Raw genomic sequence first — 23541 nt, 5'->3', positions numbered from 1 at the left:
TGGATTAATGGAATTGAACTGAAGACCTTGACATTAATCCACACACCTATGAACACCTGATTTTTGACAAAGAAGCCAAAATGATACAATGGAAAATGGATTGGTACTTGCATAACTGGATGTCAGCATGTAGAACATTGCAAATAGACGCATATCTATCATCCTGCACAAAACTAAAATCCAAGTGGATCAAAGACCTCAACACAAATCCAGATACATGGGACCTGAGAAGAGAAAGTGGGAAGAAACCTTGAACACATTGGCACATGAGACCACTTCCTAAATATAACACCAGTAACACAGACACCGAGAGAAATAATCAATAAATGGGACCTCCTGAAACTGAAAAGCTTCTGTAAGACAAAGGACACAGTCAATAACACAAAACGACAGCCTACAGAATGGAAATAGATCTTCACTAACCCCACATCCAGACATCAAAATACAAAATAATCCAATTAAAAAACGGGTTACAAAGCTAAACAGAGAATTCTCACCAGAAGAATCTCAAATGGCTGAAAGACATTTAAGGAATTGCTCAACACCCATAATCATCAGGGAAATGCAAATCAAAGCGATTCTGAGATTCCATCTTACACCTGCCAGAATGGCTAAGATAAAAAATACTGAGGACAGGTTATGTTGGAGAGGATGTGGAGTCAGGGGAACACTTCTCCACTGCTAGTGGGAGTGCAAACTTGTACAACCATTTTAGAAATCAGTTTCTAAGAAAATTGAGAATCAATCTACCTCAAGACCCAGCTATACCACTCTCGGACATATACCCAAAGGATGCTCAATCATAGCACAAGGACACTTGATCAAAAATGTTCATAGCAGTATTATTCATAAAAACCAGTACCTTGAAACAGCCTAGATACCCCTCAACTGAAGAATGGATAAAGAAAATATGGTATTTTTACATAATGGAGTCTTAGTTGTAAGAAACAATGACATCATGACTGCAAATGGATGGAACTAGAAAAAAGCTTCCTGAATGAAGTAACACAGACTCAGAAAGACAAACATGGTATGTACTCACTCATAAGTGGATATTAGATGTAAAGCAGAGAATAACCAGACTACAATCCACAGCTAGGTAACAAGGAGGACTCCAAGAGGGACACATGGATTTCCCCTGGGAAGGGAAATTATATGAGATCTCCTGGGTAAACTGGGGTCATGAGGGGGTGGTAAAGGGGAGGGGAGGGATGAGGTGGGAGAGCAATGAAAGAAATATCTTAATAAGAGAGAGCCACTATGGGGTTAGGGAGAAACCTGGTGCTAGGGAAATTCCCAAGAATCCACAAGGAGGACCCCAGCTAAGACTCCTAGCAATGGTGGAGAGATGGTATAAACTGGCCTAGATTGATGATACCCCAGCTGTCATCATAGAGCCCTCATCCAGTAACTGATGAAACCAGATGCAAAGATCTACAGCCAAGCACTAGGCCAACCTCCCGGAATCCAGTGGAAGAGGGGAGGAGGGAATTTATGAGTAAGGGAGGTCAAGATCATGATGGAGAAATCTACAGAGACAGCTGAACCAAGCTTGTAGAAACTCATGAACTCTAGACCTACAACTGTGGAGCCTCCATGGGACTGAAGTAGGCCCTCTGTATGTGGGAGACAGATGTAAAGCTTGGTCTATCTGAGGGACCCCTGGCAGTAGGAGCAGGATCTATTCCTGGTGCATGAGCTAGCTTGTTGGAGCCCATTCCCTATGGTGGGATGCCATGCTCAGCCTTAATGCAGGGAGAAGGGGCATGGTCCTGTCCCAACTTAATGTGTCAGACTTTGTTGACTCCTCGTGGGAGCCCTTACCCACTGGGAGGATGGATTGGGGTTGGGTTGTGGTGGGAGGGAGAACCGTGGTTGGAATGCAAAATGAAATTAAATAAATTAATTTAAAAAAGATTTGTGTGTTTTACGGCATGTACATTTATATCAATAAATAAAGCACATTAGGAAAAAAGTTCTACAAGAAATTTATTATAGAATAAAATATTGTCTTTGGGTTGGAAATAACAAAACCAAGTTGCCAGTTTATATAGGAGAATATGGTAATTACAAGGGCTCAGATGGCATCTGTCAAATGTTCATTTGCATAGAACATGTCTGATGCTGTTGGCTGCTGGGAAATATGTCCTTTCCTCCAGTTACCGCCCACCTCCCAGCAGTCCCCCCTGTATCCCGGTTGTCACTGGAGTCTTAAGGTCTGTCCTAGCGGCCTGCTGCTTACAGCCACCTGCTTTGAGGACCCCCTTCCTGCCTGAACTATGGCTAAGTTAAATCTGTGAATGCACAGTTGTGATTGACCTTCACCCCACTTGGGGGAATGTATTTACACTCTTAGTCCCCTGGCTACGGTTATTTGTCAACCTGTCTTTTTTTTTTTTTTTTTTTTTTTTTGGTTTTTACGAGACAGGGTTTCTCTGTATTGTTTCGGAGGCTATCGGTCCAGCCCGGCCTCGAACTCACAGAGATCCACCTACCTCTGCCTCCCGAGTGCTGGGATTAAAGGCATGCGCCACCACCACCCGGCTTGTCAACCTGTCTTTAATAATATTGATGTCTCTAGAAGATGGAATGTGTTTGCAACATAGGTAACTTCTACTGACATTATAATGGCACTTGAAAAATACATATTTGCTTTCAAAAAGGGTTGTTTGTATGCTTTTTTTCTTTTTTCTTTTTGTAGTCCAGACTGGTTTCAAACTGGTAATCCACCTGCCTCAGCCTCCTGCTGAGTGCTGGGGTTACAGTCTCTTGTGCCATCACACCCAGGTGATAAGTACACATTTGAACGCATTTTTGATTTACAGTAAAGAAGAGCACACAAGAAAGGAAATGTGTACAATGTCTAAGACAACGCGATTAAACCTGATGTGTAAAGTACAGGAGAAGGGGGATGGGTATCCAGAAGGAAAAGCATTGCTTTACAGTTCTTTCTGCAATTGATTCTGTAGTGGGATTGGAGAGTGACACAGGCCTCTCAGTGATCTCAGGGCTGATGACCAAGAGGGGAGAGAGGCTTGGGGCCACTGTGATAGCACAGGGTGAGGTTCCAACAGAGTTGTAGAGCCCCTGGTGTTCCTGTGTACTGGAAGGCTGGGGTGGGGCTGGGGAAAGGACCACAAGAACCGAGTGGGCAAGAGGGAAAGGACGTCTCTGACGAAGGTCACTATGAAAGCTGTGAAAAAGAGCAAGGAATGAGAAGCTTGCACAGGTTTAAGTGGAAGGACCTGAAGAGCTGAGCTGACAGAGGATTGCTCTTTTTTTTTTTTTTTTTTTTTTTGGTTTTGCGAGACAAGGTTTCTCTGTATTGTTTTTGGAGCCTGTCCTGGAACTCATTCGGTAGACCATGGTGTTCTCGAACTCACAGAGGTGCATGTCTTTAATCCTAGAACTCAGGAGGCAGAGGCTTGTTCTTTTTTATAGTTAATTTTTAAATTTAAATTAAGAACAATCTTATTTTACACATCAATCCCTGTTGCTGGAGGTTCATGTCCCTCCAGGTCCCACCACTTCAGCCCCAAATGAACACACAGAGATGCTATATTAATTATAAATCTGTTGGCTGATGGCTAGGGCTTCTTATTGGCTAGCTCTGTCTTAATTATTAACCCACAACTGCTAATGTATATATTTCTACATGGCTTTATCTTACCAGAGGATGTCTGGTGCGTCCTATCCTCTCAGTCTCTACCTGGCGTCCCCTGGTGGTCTCCCTCTGCCTACCTTTCCCAGAATTCTCCTCGTCTCCTAGTCCCACCTATCTTTCTGTCTCTATTGGCCAAATGGTGTTTGGTCCATCAACCAACAAGAGAAACATCTATACACAAGGACATCCCGCATCAAATCCCAGTTCCCTCTCCTTCCCCCACTCTCTCCCCATCCCACCGCCATCCACGCCTCAGAGAGGATGAGGCATCCCTTGCTCTTTAGAGAGTGTCCAGGTAGCACTGCAGATCCTCCATGGAGAGGAACAGGACTGGGGGGCCAGTCACAATGAGGAGGGATATGTGAGAAAGCTTTGCCAAGGAAGTGTGAGTCAGAGATTGGGAGAGGGAGTCCATGGAAGTTCCTGAAGTTGTAGAAAATTTGCAAGAGGGAATGATGCCTGAGCCAGACATCAGGTAACATGGAGAGGAAAGGGGGCAAGAGAAAGAGCCAGGGGCCAGATCCGTGAAGTACCAGGAAGAAGCAGTGGCTAGCGAAACTCATCCCAGGGCCAAAGGAACGTGACATCAGTGTGGCAGTTAGGAGCTGAGGAGGAGGCGGGACACCAGGGCAGCACTGACCCTAAGACGGATGTTACGTACGTCTTCAACGTGAGCGATTTGATGGTGACCAGCTGTTTGCTTTGGGCTGGATATAGATTAATGTCAGAAAAATTATATTTGTTGCAAGAATCAGGTGGATGATAGAGTTAACTGGATGAAGCAGTGTGTGGAGCAGGTGTGAGTAGCTTGGGTGGGGTGGCTTCTTATGGTCCATGCCCTACACTGGCTATAGCTGATGGAACCAAGAATGGATGTAAGGGGGAGCTGATAAGGTGGCCCTTGAAATCATGAACCACATGAAAGGGGTTTTAAGGGACAGCTGCCTCAGCAAAAGGGGTTTGAAAGGGACTGGAGACAGAAAAAGGACAGAAATTAGCTGACTAAGCAGAATTGGAAAGGTCACTGGTTCAGAGATCAGAACTGGGGAATCTGAGGCGTTAGTCCCTGGATTTGGGTGTCAGACCCACAGCTTATGTACACATGAGTTGGTTGAGTTTGAGCTTATGTGTGGCGGGAGGGGAAGGTACATGTGCCACAGTTTGTATGTGGAATTCGGAGGACAGCTGTGTCCATCCATGGGAATTCTGGGGATCAGACCCAGATTGGCAGGCTTGGTGGCAAGCACCTTAACTCGGTGAAGACGAGGAAGCTCTTTAAACCTCAAGTGTTGCGGAGCTATAGATATATCTTCTTACAGCGTGCTGAGATCTCATGGCCCGAGCATATGAAGTGACACGGGGACACTATTAACACTCAGCAAAGAGGGGATAGGCACAAGCTGTATTCACAGAACTTGGTAAAGAGGGTCAAACTCAAGGAGGCCTCAGGACGTCTCTAAGAAGGGAAAATCGGGGACCCAAACTGCCATGGGATATTTGCACACTATGATATAATGTTGTGATTGGTTTAATAAAGAGATGAATGGCCAATAGCTCATCAGGAGGTATAGGCAGGACTTCCAGGAAAAGAGAGGAAGTGGGAGGGGGAATCTAGGCACACAGGAGAAGCTTGGAGACATGGGGAGGAAACAGGAGGTGTAAGATGGAAAATCAATAATGCCAACATGATAGAACATAAATTAATATAAGTGGGTTAAGTTATAAGAGGTAGTTAGGAACACGCCTAAGCTATAGGCCAAGTTTCCATAATTAAAAAGAAGTCTCTGTGTCATTATTTGGGAGCTGGCTGGCAGAACAGACATACTTGTTACACAAATCACCATCTTGAAAGGTATGCAAGGCTGACCCCATGGCTGTCCTTGACTATGGGCAGGGCAGTCTCTTACCCATTCGTGTCATGTCCTCCATCTTCTGTAGCACTGTCACCTTCAGGGTCTCTGAGTCGATCATCAGAAGATGGCCCTCTTCACACCCAACGTACAGGTCGCTTGACGGGGTCCAGCAATGCATAGTTGGGTGAAGCAACGGATATATATCATCTTTCGGCTTTGGGAAGAGAATAGCATTTACATGTTAAGATGGCAATCCTGGTCAAGGCCCACAGAAATACTCGCCACCACTGCTGTCATCAGAAAGCAGAGTGAAAGGCCGGTGTGAACGTGTTGGCTTTTCATTTTCAACATCAGAGTCAGCCTTTTCTCCAGTTTCCTCTGTGTGTGTGATTTCACTATGAACACCTGCTAATGCATTCAGGGTTCTCTTCCCATAGACTTTGGGGGGAGATCTTGATTAGCACCCCACTGACTGTTTGCTGGTGGCTTCTTTGACACCTCCAGTCCTTGGTTGGCTACAAACACCCCCTTTTCAGGAAGGACTGTCATTAGTGAGTGCCCTGTCTTCTGGTCTTCAAAGGCCACTAACATCAGAGGTCAGCTTGGGGCCTGCACTTGGCTGACCTTCAACAGCAAAGAGATGACCTTTGGCCTGACTCCGTGACTCCTGTAATATGGTTCAAGATCATTCCATATTCTTTTTGATTGCATAGAGGAGGAAATGCACAGTCAGCAGAACTGGAGTAGATGTTGACTTGGGCACTGAAAATAGCTTGGACCAAGTTTAAAGTAAGTGGTTTTTTTTTTCTCTATAAAAGACTAGGTAATGGGTATTTCAGGTTTTGTGGACCACACAGATTGAGTCATGTGTCCTTGCTTTCTTTTTCATAACCCTTAAGGGTGTAAACACTAATCTTAGATTTGGGTCACAAAAATATGTCATGATTGGTTCAGGCTTGCCTTAGATGGTGATGTTAACTGTGCTTCCACAGCCTTTAGCACTTAAGCTCAGCAAGGAAAGGCTGTTCCTTGTCAGGAGGGCCAGACTCCAAGGCCTCCTCTTAGTAAGCCTTGAATAGACTCCCTGAAGGTCATGGTAATTTTGACAACTATGTAGAAATATTGCCTGCAGCACCAGATTTTGAATTCAGATATTAGAATATGGCCTTCATTTCTCCTTCTCTCCTTCCTTCCCTCCCTCCCTTTCTCTCTCTCCCCTTCTTTACTTCCCCTTTCTCCATCTTTCCCTCCCTCCCTTTCTTCCTTTCTCTCTCTTCCTCTCCCCTTCCCCCATGTTTCCCTCCCTCCCTCCCAACCTTCCTCCCTCTTTTTGCAGTGCTGGAGACTCTTCTGAGATACATAAACATTCTACCCCTGAGCCATAGTCCTACCCTACTCCTCTCTATTTAACTATTAAAATGTACTAGTGTGTGTGTGTGTATACATGTGAGTGTGCACTTGTGTGCATATCTGCAAGTGCACTGTGTACATGTGTGTGCCAATATGTGCATTACAGCATGTGGCTGTGTGCGTGTGTGTGTGTGTGTGCACGCGCGCGCGCATAAGCATGAGTGTGTGAGTGCATATGTATGTATGTGTACCTGCGTTTACACAGTGGTAGTGCACACCTCTAATTCCAGCAAAGGCAAAGGCAGGCGGATCACTGAGTTTGAGTGAGTCCAGCCTGATCTACAGAGTAAGTTCCAGGAAGCCAGGGCTACACAGAGAAAGGCTGTCTCAAAAAACCAAACCAAACCAAACCAAACCAAACCAAACCAAACCAAACCAACAAAAAGGAGCTCTGTGTTTATGCCCTACTTAGTCAGGTGCCCATTCATCTAACCAACTTTCATTGAGTATTTGGCCTTTTCTAGATACTGCTCCCAGCATCCATATGGGGCAGTGAACGACAGAGAAAATTCCCTTCCCTTAGTGGAGTTTACCTACCAACTAGGGGAAACAGAATGAAAGAGAAGTTTCGAAGTTGACTATGGAGATGCGTAGAGAAACCTGATAAAGATAGGGAAATGAGGGCGGGTGCTACAGTGGGGAACGCCTTGCTGGCTAGCCACCTTCCTGATAAATACTCAACTGTCTGATAATAGATAACACGTTGCTCTTTGAATTTATGAAATATTTGTAGATTAAAGGTAGTGGCAGCAGTAGTCCTACCAGATTCTCAACTGACATAGGTTGCTAATGTTACATATTCCAACATATGTGCACTGGCCGTTGGTTATGTGGTATCCAGTGCGTCCAGTCTAGTTTCTTCTCAATGGGACAGCCATGTAGAGAAGAAATGGCATCGGGGCCCACAAAAGTGGGTCAGTTGCATCTTGACGTGAGGTCAGAGAGTTCCAGTCTGTTATTGCTCTTTCAGGGTCAAACAACAGAATGTTTGGCCTAAGGTGTGGCTAGTGTGAGTCTTGCCTTGATGACAAGCTATCTGGTCTAAAGTGTAGCTAACGGATGTCTTACCTTGGCAACAGGATATTTGGTTTAGGATGCGGTTGCTTGATGTTTTGGCTATTGAGAAAGTAATCACGCTTGCTTGTTCTTTGTATCTTGGTAAGGAAGTCTTTTGCCTTCCCCCCTTTTGATTGAGGTATATGAGAGCTTGGAGTAATAAACTCGGGGCTGGTCCCAGTGTTCACCAGGTGCCCACCCAACTCCATCTCTTGCTGTTTGCTTCCTTCCTCAATTCGCACCCCTTCCCCCTCAGACACAAACCCAGATTAGCTGTCAGGTCCAGACAGATGCCCTGAACACTACAAGAGAGCAGACAGTTGATGCTGAGACAGGCGTATGGGTTACAGGAGCAGTGACGATAAAGCTCCTCCCGGCAGAGTGAGGAGAGTAGGACATTGTTCAGGTGGACCTTGAACTATGACCAAGGCAGTGGTCAGACAGAAGATACATCCGGATGATATTTCTAAAGGGGGAGGTGGCTTTAACTGTATGACTGATCTATTTCGTGTCTTCATAGACTTGGAGAGTTAGGAAACAAAAGCCTGAATAATCACCACTCACCAAAAAGGCACCACCCACTCGCCGAACAATGGGGTTAGACTGTTGCCAATTGATGGCATTTCTGTGGGACCTCACTAAGAGACACTCACTGAAGCATGATATTTAAACCCTCGAGGGGTTCTAAGGGCATCTGACAGTCTAAAGCACAGCTAGGTGTACTTAACATTTTAATTAAATGACTAACTAAGTAATTAATTAATTTGAGATGGGATCTCACTGTGTAGCCCAGGCTAGCCTGGAACTTTTGATCCACCTACTTCTGTCTCCCCAGTGCTGGTAAGATGCTCCTATGGCCAGCTTGCAGAATTAAGAAGAAAAAGACAGCTCTCTCCTAAGTCTCCAAAAAAAGCACCAGCAGTTTAGCTCCCCCAATACCAGTGGATCTGTGTGTGAGACGGGTGTGAGGATTAAGAAGTGGAAATTTTCAGGCTGTAGAAGGTTAGATTACAATTAGACGCGCAATCTTTTTCTTTTTCATTTTTTGTAGGTTTGACTTTGTATTTTTTTTAAATAATGTACCTGGTTGTTTAAGGATAAATAGGGGCATGTTGACTGTATGATTTTTGGTTCTGCCTTTTAAAAGAAGTGGCTGTAAAAAAATAAAAATAAATAGAAGAGGCGACTGTGTTGTAATTATGTCTAGAAACTTCGGTCAACTCAGCCTCCTTGTCTAGTCCTCCATGGTCACACTTCCAACATTCTGGTCACTTCAAGGTCAAAATGGAAAACTGGACTCCAACTTGTACTGCATTGAAAGTTGGAAAAACACAAATACGTTGAATATTTGAGCTTATCAAAGAGATTGTTATTTACTGAATTCTGTTAAAAAGGGGGTGGTTAGACGGAACAAGGAAACTGGACTTGAGTTTAAATTCATTATGTTGGATCAGGTTTCTACCCAGATAATTTCTGCTTTTGATTTTCCCCACACACAACTGGTTTAAGTTTCTGATGCCTGGAACAACTTGCATTATGTGTATCAGGCCTATTTAAAAGCCTATGATGCACCATGCTAGCAGAAGCTAAAAAAACAAAACAAAAACAAACAAACGAACAAAAAAGTGGGATTATTTAATGCCTGTAATCTCGTAAGAATTCCCAGCCTGCCAGTATCTGAGACTCTTGCATTGATCAGGTCATCATTGACATTGATTTCTTTGCCATTAGTACCCCAAGAAATGACATTTTCCAGGCTGGAGAGAGGCTCTGCAGTGACAAGCACTGGCTGCTCTTCCAGAGGACCTGGTTCAATTCCCAGCACCCACACAGCGGCTCACAATCGTCTGTAAGTCAGTTCCAGGCCCTCTTTTGGCCACTAAGCATGCACATGGAGCAGATGTACATGCAGACAAAACACTCACACACATGACATAAAATGAATAAAATTCAAAATATTTAAGAAAACAAAGAAATGACCTTCAAAGGAAGGAAGGAAATCAAGACCGGAATCTTTCCCTGTATTTCCACTCACTGGCCAATCACTAATCAATGCTTTGTCTATTTTCCTCACTGTGTGTGTGTGTGTGTGTGTGTGTATGTGTGTGTGTGTGTGTATGTGTGTGTGTATGTGTGTGTGTGTGTATGTGTGTATGTGTGTGTGTATGTGTGTGTATGTGTGTGTATGTGTATGTATGTGTATGTGTGTGTGTATGTGTGTATGTGTGTGTGTATGTGTGTGTGTATGTGTGTGTGTATGTGTGTGTATGTGTGTGTGTATGTGTGTGTGTATGTGTGTGTATGTGTGTGTGTATGTGTGTGTGTGTATGTGTGTGTGTATGTGTGTGTGTATGTGTGTGTGTATGTGTGTGTGTATGTGTGTATGTGTGTGTATGTGTGTGTGTATGTGTGTGTATGTGTGTGTATGTGTGTGTGTATGTGTGTGTATGTGTGTGTATGTGTGTGTATGTGTGTGTATGTGTGTGTGTATGTGTGTGTGTGTGTGCGTGTGTGTGTGTGTGTGTAGTGTGCATTGGGCAATCACTAATCAACGCTCTGTCTATTTTCCTCACTGTATATGTGTGTGTGTGTGTGTGTGTGTGTATGTGTGTGTGTAGTGTGTATTGGACAATCACTAATCAACGCTTCGTCTATTTTCCTCACTGTGTGTATGTATGTATGTAAAACGAAAGGGCAAACTCCTGGGAAATTAGATTCTAAGTTAAACTCTGTAATGTGCCATCTGCATGACATAAAGTTTTAACAGCACAGCATCAAACTTCTACTTTCAGAAAATGGTGAGAACACGCTGAGAGGAAGGCCCCAGGAAATGAAGCTATTGAGTTTGTTTATGAACCTTGTTTAACACAGCAGCTCCATGTCTAGGCATTCACTTTTTTGTTCCATGTGTGCTGTGCAGTGTGCATGTATGTGGCTGTGCCGATGGGCACTGTCAGAGGCTAGAGGTCAGCAGCGGTGTCTTATCCCCTTCACCTTACTTCTCCGGGACACTAGAGGTCAGCAGTGGTGTCTTATCCCCTTCACCTTACTTCTCCCGGACACTAGAGGTCAGCAGCGGTGTCTTATCCCCTTCACCTTACTTCTCCCGGACACTAGAGGTCAGCAGTGGTGTCTTATCCCCTTCACCTTACTTCTCCGGGACACTAGAGGTCAGCAGCGGTGTCTTATCCCCTTCACCTTACTTCTCCCGGACACTAGAGGTCAGCAGTGGTGTCTTATCCCCTTCACCTTACTTCTCCGGGACACTAGAGGTCAGCAGTGGTGTCTTATCCCCTTCACCTTACTTCTCCGGGACTCACTGACACTAGTAGCTAGAGCTCCTGATTAGGCCTCTACACTGGGCTGACAGGTGTACACGGCTGCACCCCTGCGCTGGGCTGACAGGTGTACACGGCTGCACCCCTGCGCTGGGCTGACAGGTACGTGGAGTGCACCCCTGCGCTGGGCTGACAGGTACGTGGGGTGCACCCCTGCGCTGGGCTGACAGGTACGTGGGGTGCCCCCGGAACTTGAGCTTTACCTCTGTACCACGCCCACAGCCACTCCACAGAGGCGTTTAAATGAGCTGTTTCATCGCTTCTTCCAAAGGCAAAGGACAGTTGCCTGGATTTTAAATGTTTTATGTTGGACCCATTATTTAGTGTGAAGTGTGAGATATTAAGACTCTACACATTTACTGAAGAGGGAGAGGAAGAGAGGGGTCGAGAGGGAGCGAGAGAAGGAGGGAAGGGGGGAGGGAGGGAGAGAAGGAGAGAAGGAGGGAAGGAGGGAGAGAGGGAGAGAAGGAAGGAAGAAGAGAGGGAGGGAAGAGAGAGGGGGAGGGACGGAGAGAAAAGGAGGGAGAGAGAGAAGGAGGGTGGGAGGGAGAGAGAGACAGAAGAAGGGGAGAGAGGGAGAGAGAGAAGGAGGGAAGAGGGAGAGAGAGGAGGGAGGGAGGGAGGAGGGAGGGAGGAGGGACTGATTCAGGCACCAAATATCTGCTCTTTAGTTTGCTGCTCCCGTGTGGCTGATGAGGGTGGAGCATTTTCCAAGGCTAGAACGTGAACTGGACAAGAATTAGCCATGGTTCCTTATTTTCAAAGTGGATTACTGCCATTGGTTAGAGGAAATACTATGAACATGGATCTCTTCTCTTGTCTGCCTGCCACAGACACCTTCTGAAAATCTCGGCTTTCACTGTGAGTGAGTTACTTCCAACACCCACAGCTTCATTTTTGGCAGTGCTGTTTCACTCGGGCACACAGCCACGTCTTCATCCTCTCTTAGTTTCACGGGACACCAGGGGACAGGTCCCTGAGGCCCAGGGGCCCGGTGCTCCTCATCTTCATCCCAAATGTCCCGCACCATGACTTTCTCGCTGTACCCCGCCATCATTCAGTGCTGCGTTTAGCACTGTGCCCTTGTTGATGACACTCTAACCACGTGGATCTCAAACACGCCCCGCTGTCTCTCCCCGGGGCCTCTGCACATGCTGTCCGTTGCACTGGAAACAGCCATTCTTCCACTTGTAACACGACGGCTCCTTGTGCTGCAGGTCTTGAGGAAGAGGCTCCTTGCCACCTCACCCTGCTGTCACAATTGCCACCCTGTGTAATGTGTTAACATCTCTCTTTGCTTCTGTTGCTAGTCTTTTCCCCACTGGTGGCCCCACTGTCTGGAAGGAACGTGGTGTGTGGAAAGCAAGGGAGGGCGAGGGGATGGGTGCGAAGCTGGTGACAGATTTTCTCATTTTAAAATCCCCACTGTGTTCCTCATCCCACATTTGTACTCAGAGCTGCGTCTTCTTGCAGACTCCCCTCTCTCCTCTGGATGCTGGCAGTGCGTTTCTTTTCCATCCCTGTTCTTGTCCCCCAGACTTTCTCAGCTTAGCCCCCAGCCCTCCCATTTGCTCCGAGGCGCTACTATTGTGAGCTAAACTACCATTTGCGTCTCCACCCCTGCCAGACAGGGCGTCCACTCGCCAGCTCCCACCCTGCATGTCTAGGTGGACGATTTCCAGTCCTTCTGCCAAACTGTGGATCACATCTGGGTGCCAGGTGCGTGCCACCATCTTCCTGGCCTCCCAGACTTATTGCTTCTTAGGTAAGGCAGTGACAGTTGGGTGATCCTCTGTCCCCAGCTGTCTCATAATCAAATGAGACCTCACTTTCAAGACTGCCACCTTGGAGCAAGCAAGACAATTACCCTGAACGTCTCAGCCTCTTCGCCCACCAGGCCCGCAATGGCGGACAGCGGCAGCACCGGGCCATAAATGAGGTCCTTTTGCAGGGAGGTGGGGAAAAGCACATCTGTCTCGTTGACAAAGGACCCGTCCTCTAGAGGAAGCTTGACCGACCTGGAGATCAGGGAGACAGCAGAACAAACGGAGTAATGGAGCCAGGTATGGGTGGAGGTTCTGTGAATCAGTGTGAGATGGGGAGGGGCTGTGCCACAAAAACACACGGGAAGGAAGGGGCCAAGAAACAGGCTTTAACACGCATGCCATAAAGTGACAAGTTATGTGTAGCTAGAATGAAGAGCGCGGGGATTGTTGAGAAGACCCAAAGTGAAAGTGTGGAGCAGAAGCTGTAAACCTGAATGCTTTGCGGGCTGAGCAAATGTGTGTGTGTGTGTGTGTGTGTGTGTGTGTGTGCGTGCGCACGCATGCGTGCATACATGCGTGAGTGCATGCGTGCATGCATGCAGAGTGTCCATCTCTTGTAAAGGTTACAGATTCCACTCAGTTCCAGTTAAGAGAGTTGCTGACATGCAAGAATTTTGGTTCTAAAATACCATCATCTGGATATTTGTAAGAAATATCTCAAATTTTGAATGTCAGCAACTAAATAAAGAAAAAACCCAGGAGCTGAAATAAACACACAAATAGTCGGAATCCAGCTACCTCTGTGATGTCTGGTGACAAAAGTTCAACTTGAAGTTTGTCATACGTCTACTTTCAGCCTGTGCTGTGGTTACCAGAGTGGATGTGGAGATTTATGGCATTAGATAAGAGACTTCCTTGATTGTGTTTGGATGTGTGGCTGAGGGCATCTGGGTCTTGACAGTCCTCCTAGGTGTCCCTCACTTCATTGGTCTATGGAAAAGTCACACCAGTCAACATTTAGAAATGCAGTGGAACATTCCAGGGACTCACTAGAAGAAAGTGTGGGTGTGATAAATCAGGAGCCTGTTCTGAAGTAGCTCTGGTAGACATCACCTGCTCTGTTGAGGGACAGTGTGTGACCAATGACTGGAGACAGATTGTTAGCTCTGGTAGACATCTCCTGCTCTGTTGAGAGACAGTGTGTGGTCAATGACTGAGACAGATTGTTAGCTCTGGTGGACATCTCCTGCTCTGTTGAGAGACTGTGTGTGACCAATGACTGGAGACAGACTATCTATTCACCAGCCACTTGTGATAACTACGTTGAGGGAGAAAATGTGCTAATCAGAACTCGTAGGCGCCTCCAGTTTGAACAGTTGGCTTTTTTTTCTTTTTCAGTTTCTTTCTGGCTCTACATGATATCTAAGGTGGGTTTTCAAAAATTGCCATTTTGAGAGTATGCCTCCCAGCATCACTGATCTTCACTGAAAGCGGTCAGTCCGGTGGCACTGTGGGGCTCTGAACGCTGCAGTAGTCACTGTCAACTACCACTATTTGTTCTAGGACTTCCCTATGACACATTTGTTTTGTAATGGGTAACTCCTGTGATTCCATTCTGTGTGAACACTGACTCAGATAACATGCTGACTGTAGGCTGCACTCTGCATGCTTCCTATAGCTAACAGATCTTTGTTTTAGAGACTTTTAGTAGAGTATCAAAGAAATGGGAACAAAAGGTCCCTGGGATCATTTTTGTATGATAGTAACATTTAGAAACATTAATTTGAAGGTCATAGTTGTTAGAACAGGTGAGTGACTCTTCTGCCAGCTGAACTGCCCCACTCCCTAGATTCTGTTCCCAAAGACCTCCCCTCCTACCTCATCACTAGCCCCAAGGCCAAGCCCTGCATCCAACCCCAGCAGACTTCTTGGCAGTCAGAAGAAGAGAGACTCCTGCTAACCTACAGAAGCTAGTTCCAAACTTGATCAGAGGTCATGCCAGCTGTCAGAAATTCAGGCCACAAAGAAGACCAAAGAGGAAAGAGAAACCAAGGAACAGTACTAATATCCAACAAAGAAAAACTCAGAGATCAGGACCAAGACCTATAATCATCCCAAACACAGAAACCTAGATGTCAGTGTAAGAATACAATCAGCAGTAGCCAGGCTAATATGACACCAACAGACCCCAGCTATCCTACTACAGCAAGGCCTAAATATCCCAATGCAGCTGAAGCACAAGTCAAAGACCTTAAAAACAACTTTATGAAACTATTCAAAACCTGAGAACTGAAATAGAAGCAATAAAGAAAAAACAAACAGGGATTCTGGAAATGGATTATCTGGGTAAGTGAGCAGAAACTACAGACACAAGCATCACCAACAAATACAAAAGACAGAGGAAAGAAGCTTGGTGTCGAAGATATGATAGAAGAAATAGGTTCACCAGTCAAAGAAAATGCTAAATCTAAAAATAAATACTAACACAAAATATCTAGAAAATAAAAGACCAAACATAAGAATAATAGGAATAGAAGAATTCCAGCTCAAAAACCTAGAAAATATATTTAACAAAAATCATAGAAGAAAATTTTCCTAATCTAAAGAAGGACATGCCTATAGAGGTACAAGAATCTTACAGAACACTGAATAGATTGGATCAGGAAAAAACATCCCCAAGCCACATACTAATAAAAACACTAAACATACAGAACAAAGGAAGAATATTAAAAGTTGCAAGGGAAAAGGCAAAGTAACATATAAAGGCAGACCTAGTAGAATTACACTCAACTTCTCAATAGAGAATCTAAAAGCTAGAAGGGCCTGGACAGATGTCTTGCAGACTCTAAAAGAATCACAGATGCCAGCCCAGCAAAACTTTCAATCATCATAGAAGAAGAAAAAACAAGATATTATACGACACAGTTAAGTTTAAATGACATCTACCCACAAACCTAGCCCTACAGAATGTACAAAAAGGAAAACTCCAACCCAAGGAAGTTAACCACACCCATGAAAACATAGACAGTAGATAACCTCACATCAGCAAAACCCAAAAGAGGGAAATACACACACACACACACACACACACACCACCACCACCACCACCACCACCACCACCATCAATAACAAAATAACAGGAATTAACAATCATTGATCATTAATATCTCTCAATATCAATGGACTTAATTCCCCCAATTAAAAAACACACACACACAGGCTAACAGAATGGATATAAAAACAGGATCCATCCTTCTGCTGCATGCAAGAAACACACTTCAACATCAAAGATAGATATTACCTCAAAGTAAAGGATTGGAAGATTTTCCAAGCAAATGAACCTAAGAAGCAAGCCAGTGTAGCTATCTTAATATCTAACAAAATACACTTCCAATCACAATTAATAAAAAGAGATGGAGAATGATATTTCATACTAATCAAAGGGAAAACCCACTAAGACGATGTTTCAATTTTCAGCATGTATGCCCCAAGTGCAAGGGCACCCACATTTTAAAAGAAACATTAATAAAGTTCAAGTCACACATGGAACCTCACACTGTGATAGTGGGAGCCTTTAATATCCCACTCTCACCAATGAACAGATCATCCAGATAAAAACTAAACAGAAATTGGAACTAACAGACATTATGAATCAATGGACCTAACAGCGATCTACAGAACATTTCATTGAGACACAAAAGAATATACCATCTTCTCAACACTTCATGGAACATTCTTCAAAAGTGAACACATATTTGGTCACAAAGCAAGTCTCAAGAGATACAGAAAAATTGAAATAACCCCCTATATCCTATCAGACCACCATGGATTAAAGCTGGATATCAACAACAGATACAACAGAAAGCCTACAAACTCATGGAAACTGAAGAATTCCCTACTGAATGACTACTAGGTCAAGACAGAAATAAAGAAAATTAAAGACTTTCTAGAATCAATTAAAATGACTGCACAAAACACTCAAACTTATGGGATACAATGAAAGCAGTACTGAGAACAAATTGGTACCACTAAATGCCTTCATGAATTGCAGAGATCTCATACTTAACAGCATACCTGAAAGCTCTAGAACAGAAAAAAGCAAACACACCCAAGAGTAGTAAAAAGCAGGAAATAATCAAACTGAGGGCTGAAATCAATGAAATAGAAACAAAGAAACAATACAAAGAATCAATGAAACAAAGAGTTGGTTCTTTGAAAAAGTCAACAACGATGACAAACCCTTATCAACTAACTAGAGGGCAGAGAAAGAATATCCAAATTAACAAAATCAGAAACAAAAAGGGGGACATAACAGCAGACACCAAGGAAATCCAGAGAATCATTAGGACATACTTCTAAAACCTGCACTCCACAAATTTGGATATTCTAAAAGAAATGGACAATTGTCTTGGTAGATACCACTTACCAAAGTTAAATCAAGATCAGATAAACAAATTAAATAGACCTATAAACCCTAAGGAAATAGAAGCTGTCATTAAAAATCTCTCAGAAAAAAAAAACCCAGGCCAGATGGTTTCAGCACAGAATTTTACCAGAACTTCAAAGAAGATGTAATACCAATACTCCTCAAATTATTCCACAAAAATACAAAACAGAAGGAACATTGCTAAATTCGAGGCCACAGTCACTCTGATACCCAAATCACACAAAAATTCAGGAAAGAAAGAATTACAGACCAATTTCCCTCAGGAGCATTGATTCAAAAATACTCAATAAAATACTTGCAAACCAAATTCTTGCAAACCAATTCAAGAACACATCAAAAAGACCATTCACCATAAACAAGTAGGCTTAATCTCAGAGACTCAGGGATGGTTCAACATATGAAAATCTGTGAATGTAATCCACCATAAAAACAAACTAGAAGAAAAAAATGTGATTATCTCATTAGATGCTGTAAAAGCCTTTGACAAAAATCTAACAGTCCTTTATGATAAAAATTGATGGAGGATGTCATTCTGTATATATGCTTCTCTTATTGGTTGATGAATAAAACACTGTTTGGCCAGTAGCCAGGCAGGAAGTATAGGCAGGGCTATCAGACAGGGAGAATTCTGGGGAGAGGAAGGCAGAGAAAAAATCCACTGGGGAGATGCCATGTAGCTACCAGGAAGATAGGATGCTCTGGGAATTCTCAAGTAAGATAAGGCCATGTAGGAACACATAGATTAATAGTTATGGGTTAATAATTAAGAGAGAGCTAGCCAGTAAGAATCTTGAGCCATTGGCCAAACAGTTTATGATTAATATAAGTCTCTGTGTGTTTATTTGGGGATAATCTGCTATGGGACCAGGCAGAACAGAAACTCCATCTACAAAAAGTTTTGGAGAGATCAGGGATACAAGCGACATACCTCAACATAATAAATGCAATTTACAGCAAGCTGATAGCCAACATCAAATTTGGGGAGAAGTCTGTCCTTTCGGTCTGAGCATTGGTAGAGAGGTTAAGAGCTACTGACTGGTTGCTTTGCTTCTCTGATCTTCGACTTGAACCCCAATATCTGTCTGTCTCTGGGTGTTTACTATTTGTGCTAGCGACAGGACACTCTATCCCATCACAAGGACATCTGTTCAACTGTGTTCACAGCAGCTTTATTTGTAATAGCTAGAAACTGGAAACAGCCTAGATATCCCTCAACTGAAGAATGGATAAAGAAAAGGTGGTATATTTATTTACACAGTGGAGTATTACTCAGCTGTTAAAAATAACGACACCATGAAATTTGCAGGCAAATGGATGGAACTTGCAAAAAGCCATCCCAAGTGAGGTAACCCAGATCCAGAAAGACAAAAGTGTATAAGTTGGTATTAGTTGTAAAGTAAAAGACAATCATGCTACGGCTCACAGACCCAGAGAGGCTAAATAACAAGGATGGGTTAAGGAAGGACACAAGGATGCCCTGGGAAGGGGAAACAGAACAGACTTCATCAGTGGGTTGGGGGTGGGTGGGATTGGGAATGGGAGGGATCAAGTGGTGGAGAAGTAAACCCTAAAGAAACAACTGGAATTGCGGGCCACTGGGGGGGGGGTGATGTGGAAACCTAGCAGAAGGGAAACTCCATGGAATCTGTAAAGGTCACCCTAGCAGAAACCCCTGGTAACGGGTGGACACGAATCTTGAACCAGCCATCTTCTGTAACAAGACAAGGCCTCAAGTGGAGGGAGGGGACACCAACACAGCCACAGAGCCTTCCACCTACAGCTTGTCCTGCCTGCGGGACTGTTCTGGGACTTGAGCCCAGCGGAATCCTCATCAAAGAGACCAGAGTGGCTTCTTCTGGCAGCCAGTGGGAGCAGATGGAGTGTCCCACAGCAAAACATTAGGCAGAGTTCGGGGAGTCATGGGGAGGGGGCGAAGGGAGGATGGGAGGAACAAGAGAGGTCAGGGACACCACAAGAACATGGCCCACAGAATCAACTGACCGGACTCATGGGGGCTCGCAGAGATCAGGGAACCTTTAGGGGTCTGGCATAGGTCCCCTGCATATGTGCTATGGCTGAGTGGCTTGGTGTTCTTGTGGGATTCCCAGCAGGTAGAGTGGGGGGTAGTCACTGACTCTGTGACCTACTCATGGAACCCTTTTCCTCCTACTGTGTTGTCTCATGCAGCCTTGATTTGATAGTATGTGCCTGGCATTACAGTAGCATGTTATGCTGTGTTTGCAGGAAGTCTGCTCTTTTCTGAGGGGAGACGACAGAGGGAGGTTGGATCTGGGGGAAAGGGAGGTGGAGATAAGACTGGGGAAGGGAGGAGGGGGAGGGGAAACTGTGGTGGGGATGTAATACATGAGAGAAGAATTTTTAAAAAGAATTTGGGTAAATGAAATTTTGCAAAATTAAATGTGTTGGAACAAGCTCTCAGAGGACTTGGGATGTCAAAGAGAATCTGATGTGCAAGCCGTCACTCCAAACTTACTACAGATGCACAGTACTGGTATAATTTATAGTAAGCTCTGTGTGTGTGCGTGCGTGCGTGTGTGTGTGTGTGTGTGTGTGTGTGTGTGTGTGTGTGTGTGTGTGGCCATGCTTTGGGTATTGTATGAAGCCACTTAATTCATCACAGAGGCCAAATGGCAGTTGTGAAGGCAAATGAAGACCATCACATGGCTGTAGAACAGCAAAGGGCCCACCTGGTCCTGAAATGATGGTCCTGGTTACACCTCTCAATGGTCCACACGCTCACTGTACTTGAGCTCGATAGACACATTTGGTGCCAGTTCATGGGGTTGAAGGACATCTGGCTCATTTCTATTCCAGGTTGTGATTTCTTGCACAAGATGACATTGGATTCCCAGTTCCTTAAAGGGAAACAGCATTTGAGGAAAAATTAGTTTGTTTTCATTTCTTTTCACGTTTTTTTACTTTTTTTTTGTTGTTTTGTTTTCCTAGACTGGATTTTTCTGTGTAGCAACCCTAGCAGTCCTGGAACCAGGCTGGCCTCAAACTCACAGAGATCCGCATGTCTCTGCCTCCCGAGTGCTGGGATTACAGGCGTGTGCCAGCACTGTCCTGATAGCTTGTTTTAATTTTATATGTGAAAAGTATCTTATTTTATGACAATTTATGTCAACCGGGACATACTTTGTGATGTAATTTATATAACCTATGACATAAACACCAAATTCTTAAGTGATTATATTTAAATGAATCCTCTAAGAAATGAAATGCTATATATGTTTAATATTGCACGGTTGTACCAGGGCTGTTTTGTTCTTGTTTGACCTGAGTTTAACTCACTCAAGCCTGGGAATTGGAAATACCATCACGTTTGCTGAAAAGTGGCAAGTCCTGCATGTGGATCCGGGTGTCCTGCACATCATTTACTGGAGTTTTTAAAAATCATTTTAAAATTGACCACTTGATTTGCCCATTTGAGAAAATAGCCTCCAATTCTGCTAGCTAGGCCCTTTACTAGAGGAATGGAAAACAAACACACAGTCTACGAGATTCCTTCACTCTCGGGGCCAGAGGAGTCATGATTAGAAAGCAGACCTGGTGTTTTCTGAACTTGCCTTCTCCCTGCTCTCCCTGTCTTCAGAGACTGCCATCCCTTCCCAGCCCATTGCCCATCACAGCTAGAATCTTGCTGGAATCTCTGGCTCCCTCAATCCTTTGGCTTCTTTCATCAGGCATCTGGTAAACCTATCGATCCTGGATGGATACAACTGGAAGCCTGGGTCTCTGTGGTCACAGGAACAAGGTCACAGGGCTATAAGTCAGTGATGCTAGAGAGTGCTAGTCACTGCTCAGTGAATTCACACTAATGCAACATCGATCTACCCGTTTCTCTGGTTGGTTCCTGTGGTGCTACTTTGTGCTTTAAGAAATAAGACTTGCGAGTTTTCCTGTTCCACCCAAGGGACTAGGACTAGACTGGCTGCCTGTGCTTGGGGTCTATCGCTGTGTCTTCCATCCCAGCAATGGGAATCAACCCACCATAGTCTCCTGCCCCACCCACGGGACCAGGTAAACCAGAGCCCATTTCAGGGATGCCTGCCGGTGCTTGGGGACTGCCACTGTGGCTTCCATCCTGGTGGCAGGAGCCAACACACCCCAGCATTCTAGTCTCCTGCTCCACCCACGTGACTAAGACTATTAGAGCCTGTCTCCAGGTCACACTCATGTGCTTCAGGTCTACCACTGGGGCTCCCATCAATGCCAGTGGGATCCAAAGCACGCCAGCATCCTACTCCATTTCTCCACACACGAGACCAGGAAGTGGAGAGCAACCAGAGCACTGGACTTGCCTACATCCACCAGAAGGGAACCCTGGTCCCACACCCACCAGGAGAGAAAGAGGCACCTTCTGGAACCCACTGCAAGAATGGATGGGAAGGAGATAATATAAAAACACAAGGAGCAACAGAAAAACCATTATGACACCACCAGAGTCCAGAGACCCTACACCACCAAGACTGGAAGACCCCAACACAAATGAACCAGAAGAGAATGACATTAAAAACAACTTCATGAAAATGACATAGGCCCTCAAAGAGGATATGAAAAAAATCCCTTAAAGAGATGGAAGAAAAAACAATCCAAAAATGCAAGAAATGGAAGAAAAGACAAAGCAAAAATTGCAAGAAAAATTGCAAGAGCTGAAATCTGAAATAGAAACAATAAAAAAACACAGTCTGAAGGAATGCTGGAAATAGAAAAGCTGGGAAAATGGTCAGGTACTACAGACAGGTACTACTAACAGAATACAAGCTATGGAAGAGAGAATCTCAGGTGTTTAAGATACACTAGGAGAATTAGATTCATTAACCAAAGAAAATTTTAAGTCCAACAAACCCCTAACACAAAATATCCAGGAAATATAGGACACTGTGAAAAGACCAAACTTAAGAATAATAGGCATAGAAGAAGGTGAAGAAACCCAGCTCAAAGGGCCAGAAAACTTATTCAACAAAATCATAGAAGAAAACTTTCCTAACCTAAAGAAAGACATGTCAATGAAAGTGCAAGAAGCTTATAGAACACCAAATAGAGTGGACCAAAAAAAAAATCCCCTCGACACATAAAAATCAAGACCCCAAACATACAGAATAAATAAAGAATATTAAGAGCAGCTACGGGAAAAGGCCAAGTAACATATAAAGGCAAACCTATCAGAATTACACCTGACTTCTCCATGGAAACTATGAAAGCTAGAAGGTCCTAGATGGATATTCTACCAACACTAAGAGACCATGGATGCCAGCCAAGACTACTATACCCAGCAAAGCTTTCAATCAATATAGATGGAGAAAACGAGATATTCCATGACAAAACCAGATTTAAACAATACATATCCACTAACCCAGCCCTACAGAAAATTCTGGAAGGAAAACTCCAACCCAAGGAAGTTAACTACAACCAGAAAAACATAGGCAATAGATAATCCCACTTTACCAATAGGCAAAAGAAAAAGTGGTGGAAATCCACATACAATTCCACCACCAACAACCATTCTGAAACAAACGAATATTGTAGGAGGAAGCCTGTATGCCGCCATTAACCATGTGACTTACTAGAGGAGCATACAGATGAGGTAATAAAAGAGGGGTTTACCACACCGCTAACCACACCCACTTTAGGCATGACTAAAGACGTATACGGACGGACGTAAAGACGTATACGTATGTAGGCAGTGAACTACGTCACTAGCCAGGCCCACTTTTGGGCATGGCTAGGGGGCGTTACGGGGGAAGGCATAAAAGACCAAATAACCGAAATCTTGGTCTCTTTTCCGGATTTCGGCTTCCAGTTTGGCAGCGGAAAACTACTGGGCTCATCTGGGTTACTTGTTTGGTATCTTGTGAGTAATTTCTACAATAAATACTTAGTTTTACTCTCAGTAAGTGTGCAGTTTATCGTTACAGCATCAGAATATGAGCTATCAATGGTCATTAACTTCTCTCAATATTAATGGTCTTAACTCACCCAT

General features: G+C 44.3%; 1 protein-coding gene across 3 annotated transcripts in view; it reads right to left on the bottom strand.

Annotated features, from left to right (window-relative positions):
- Positions 1 to 23541, bottom strand: part of Cfap43 (cilia and flagella associated protein 43) — a 105343-nt gene that overhangs the window by 66552 nt on the left and 15250 nt on the right. For all 3 annotated transcript variants that reach the window (XM_013117431.3, XM_005063483.4, XM_021230659.2), the window contains exons 4-6: positions 20243 to 20410; positions 13189 to 13339; positions 5572 to 5731 (exon numbers count right to left, since the gene is read on the bottom strand). In XM_013117431.3, coding sequence (XP_012972885.2) covers positions 5572 to 5731; positions 13189 to 13339; positions 20243 to 20410 — 479 coding nt within the window. The remainder of the gene's footprint in view (positions 1 to 5571; positions 5732 to 13188; positions 13340 to 20242; positions 20411 to 23541) is intronic.

This window comes from Mesocricetus auratus, unplaced genomic scaffold (assembly GCF_017639785.1).
Source record: "Mesocricetus auratus isolate SY011 unplaced genomic scaffold, BCM_Maur_2.0 Super-Scaffold_4256, whole genome shotgun sequence".
NCBI classification, from domain to species: domain Eukaryota; kingdom Metazoa; phylum Chordata; class Mammalia; order Rodentia; family Cricetidae; genus Mesocricetus; species Mesocricetus auratus.
Note: the sequence above shows the minus strand (reverse complement) of the source record. Positions and strands in the feature narration are given on the sequence as shown.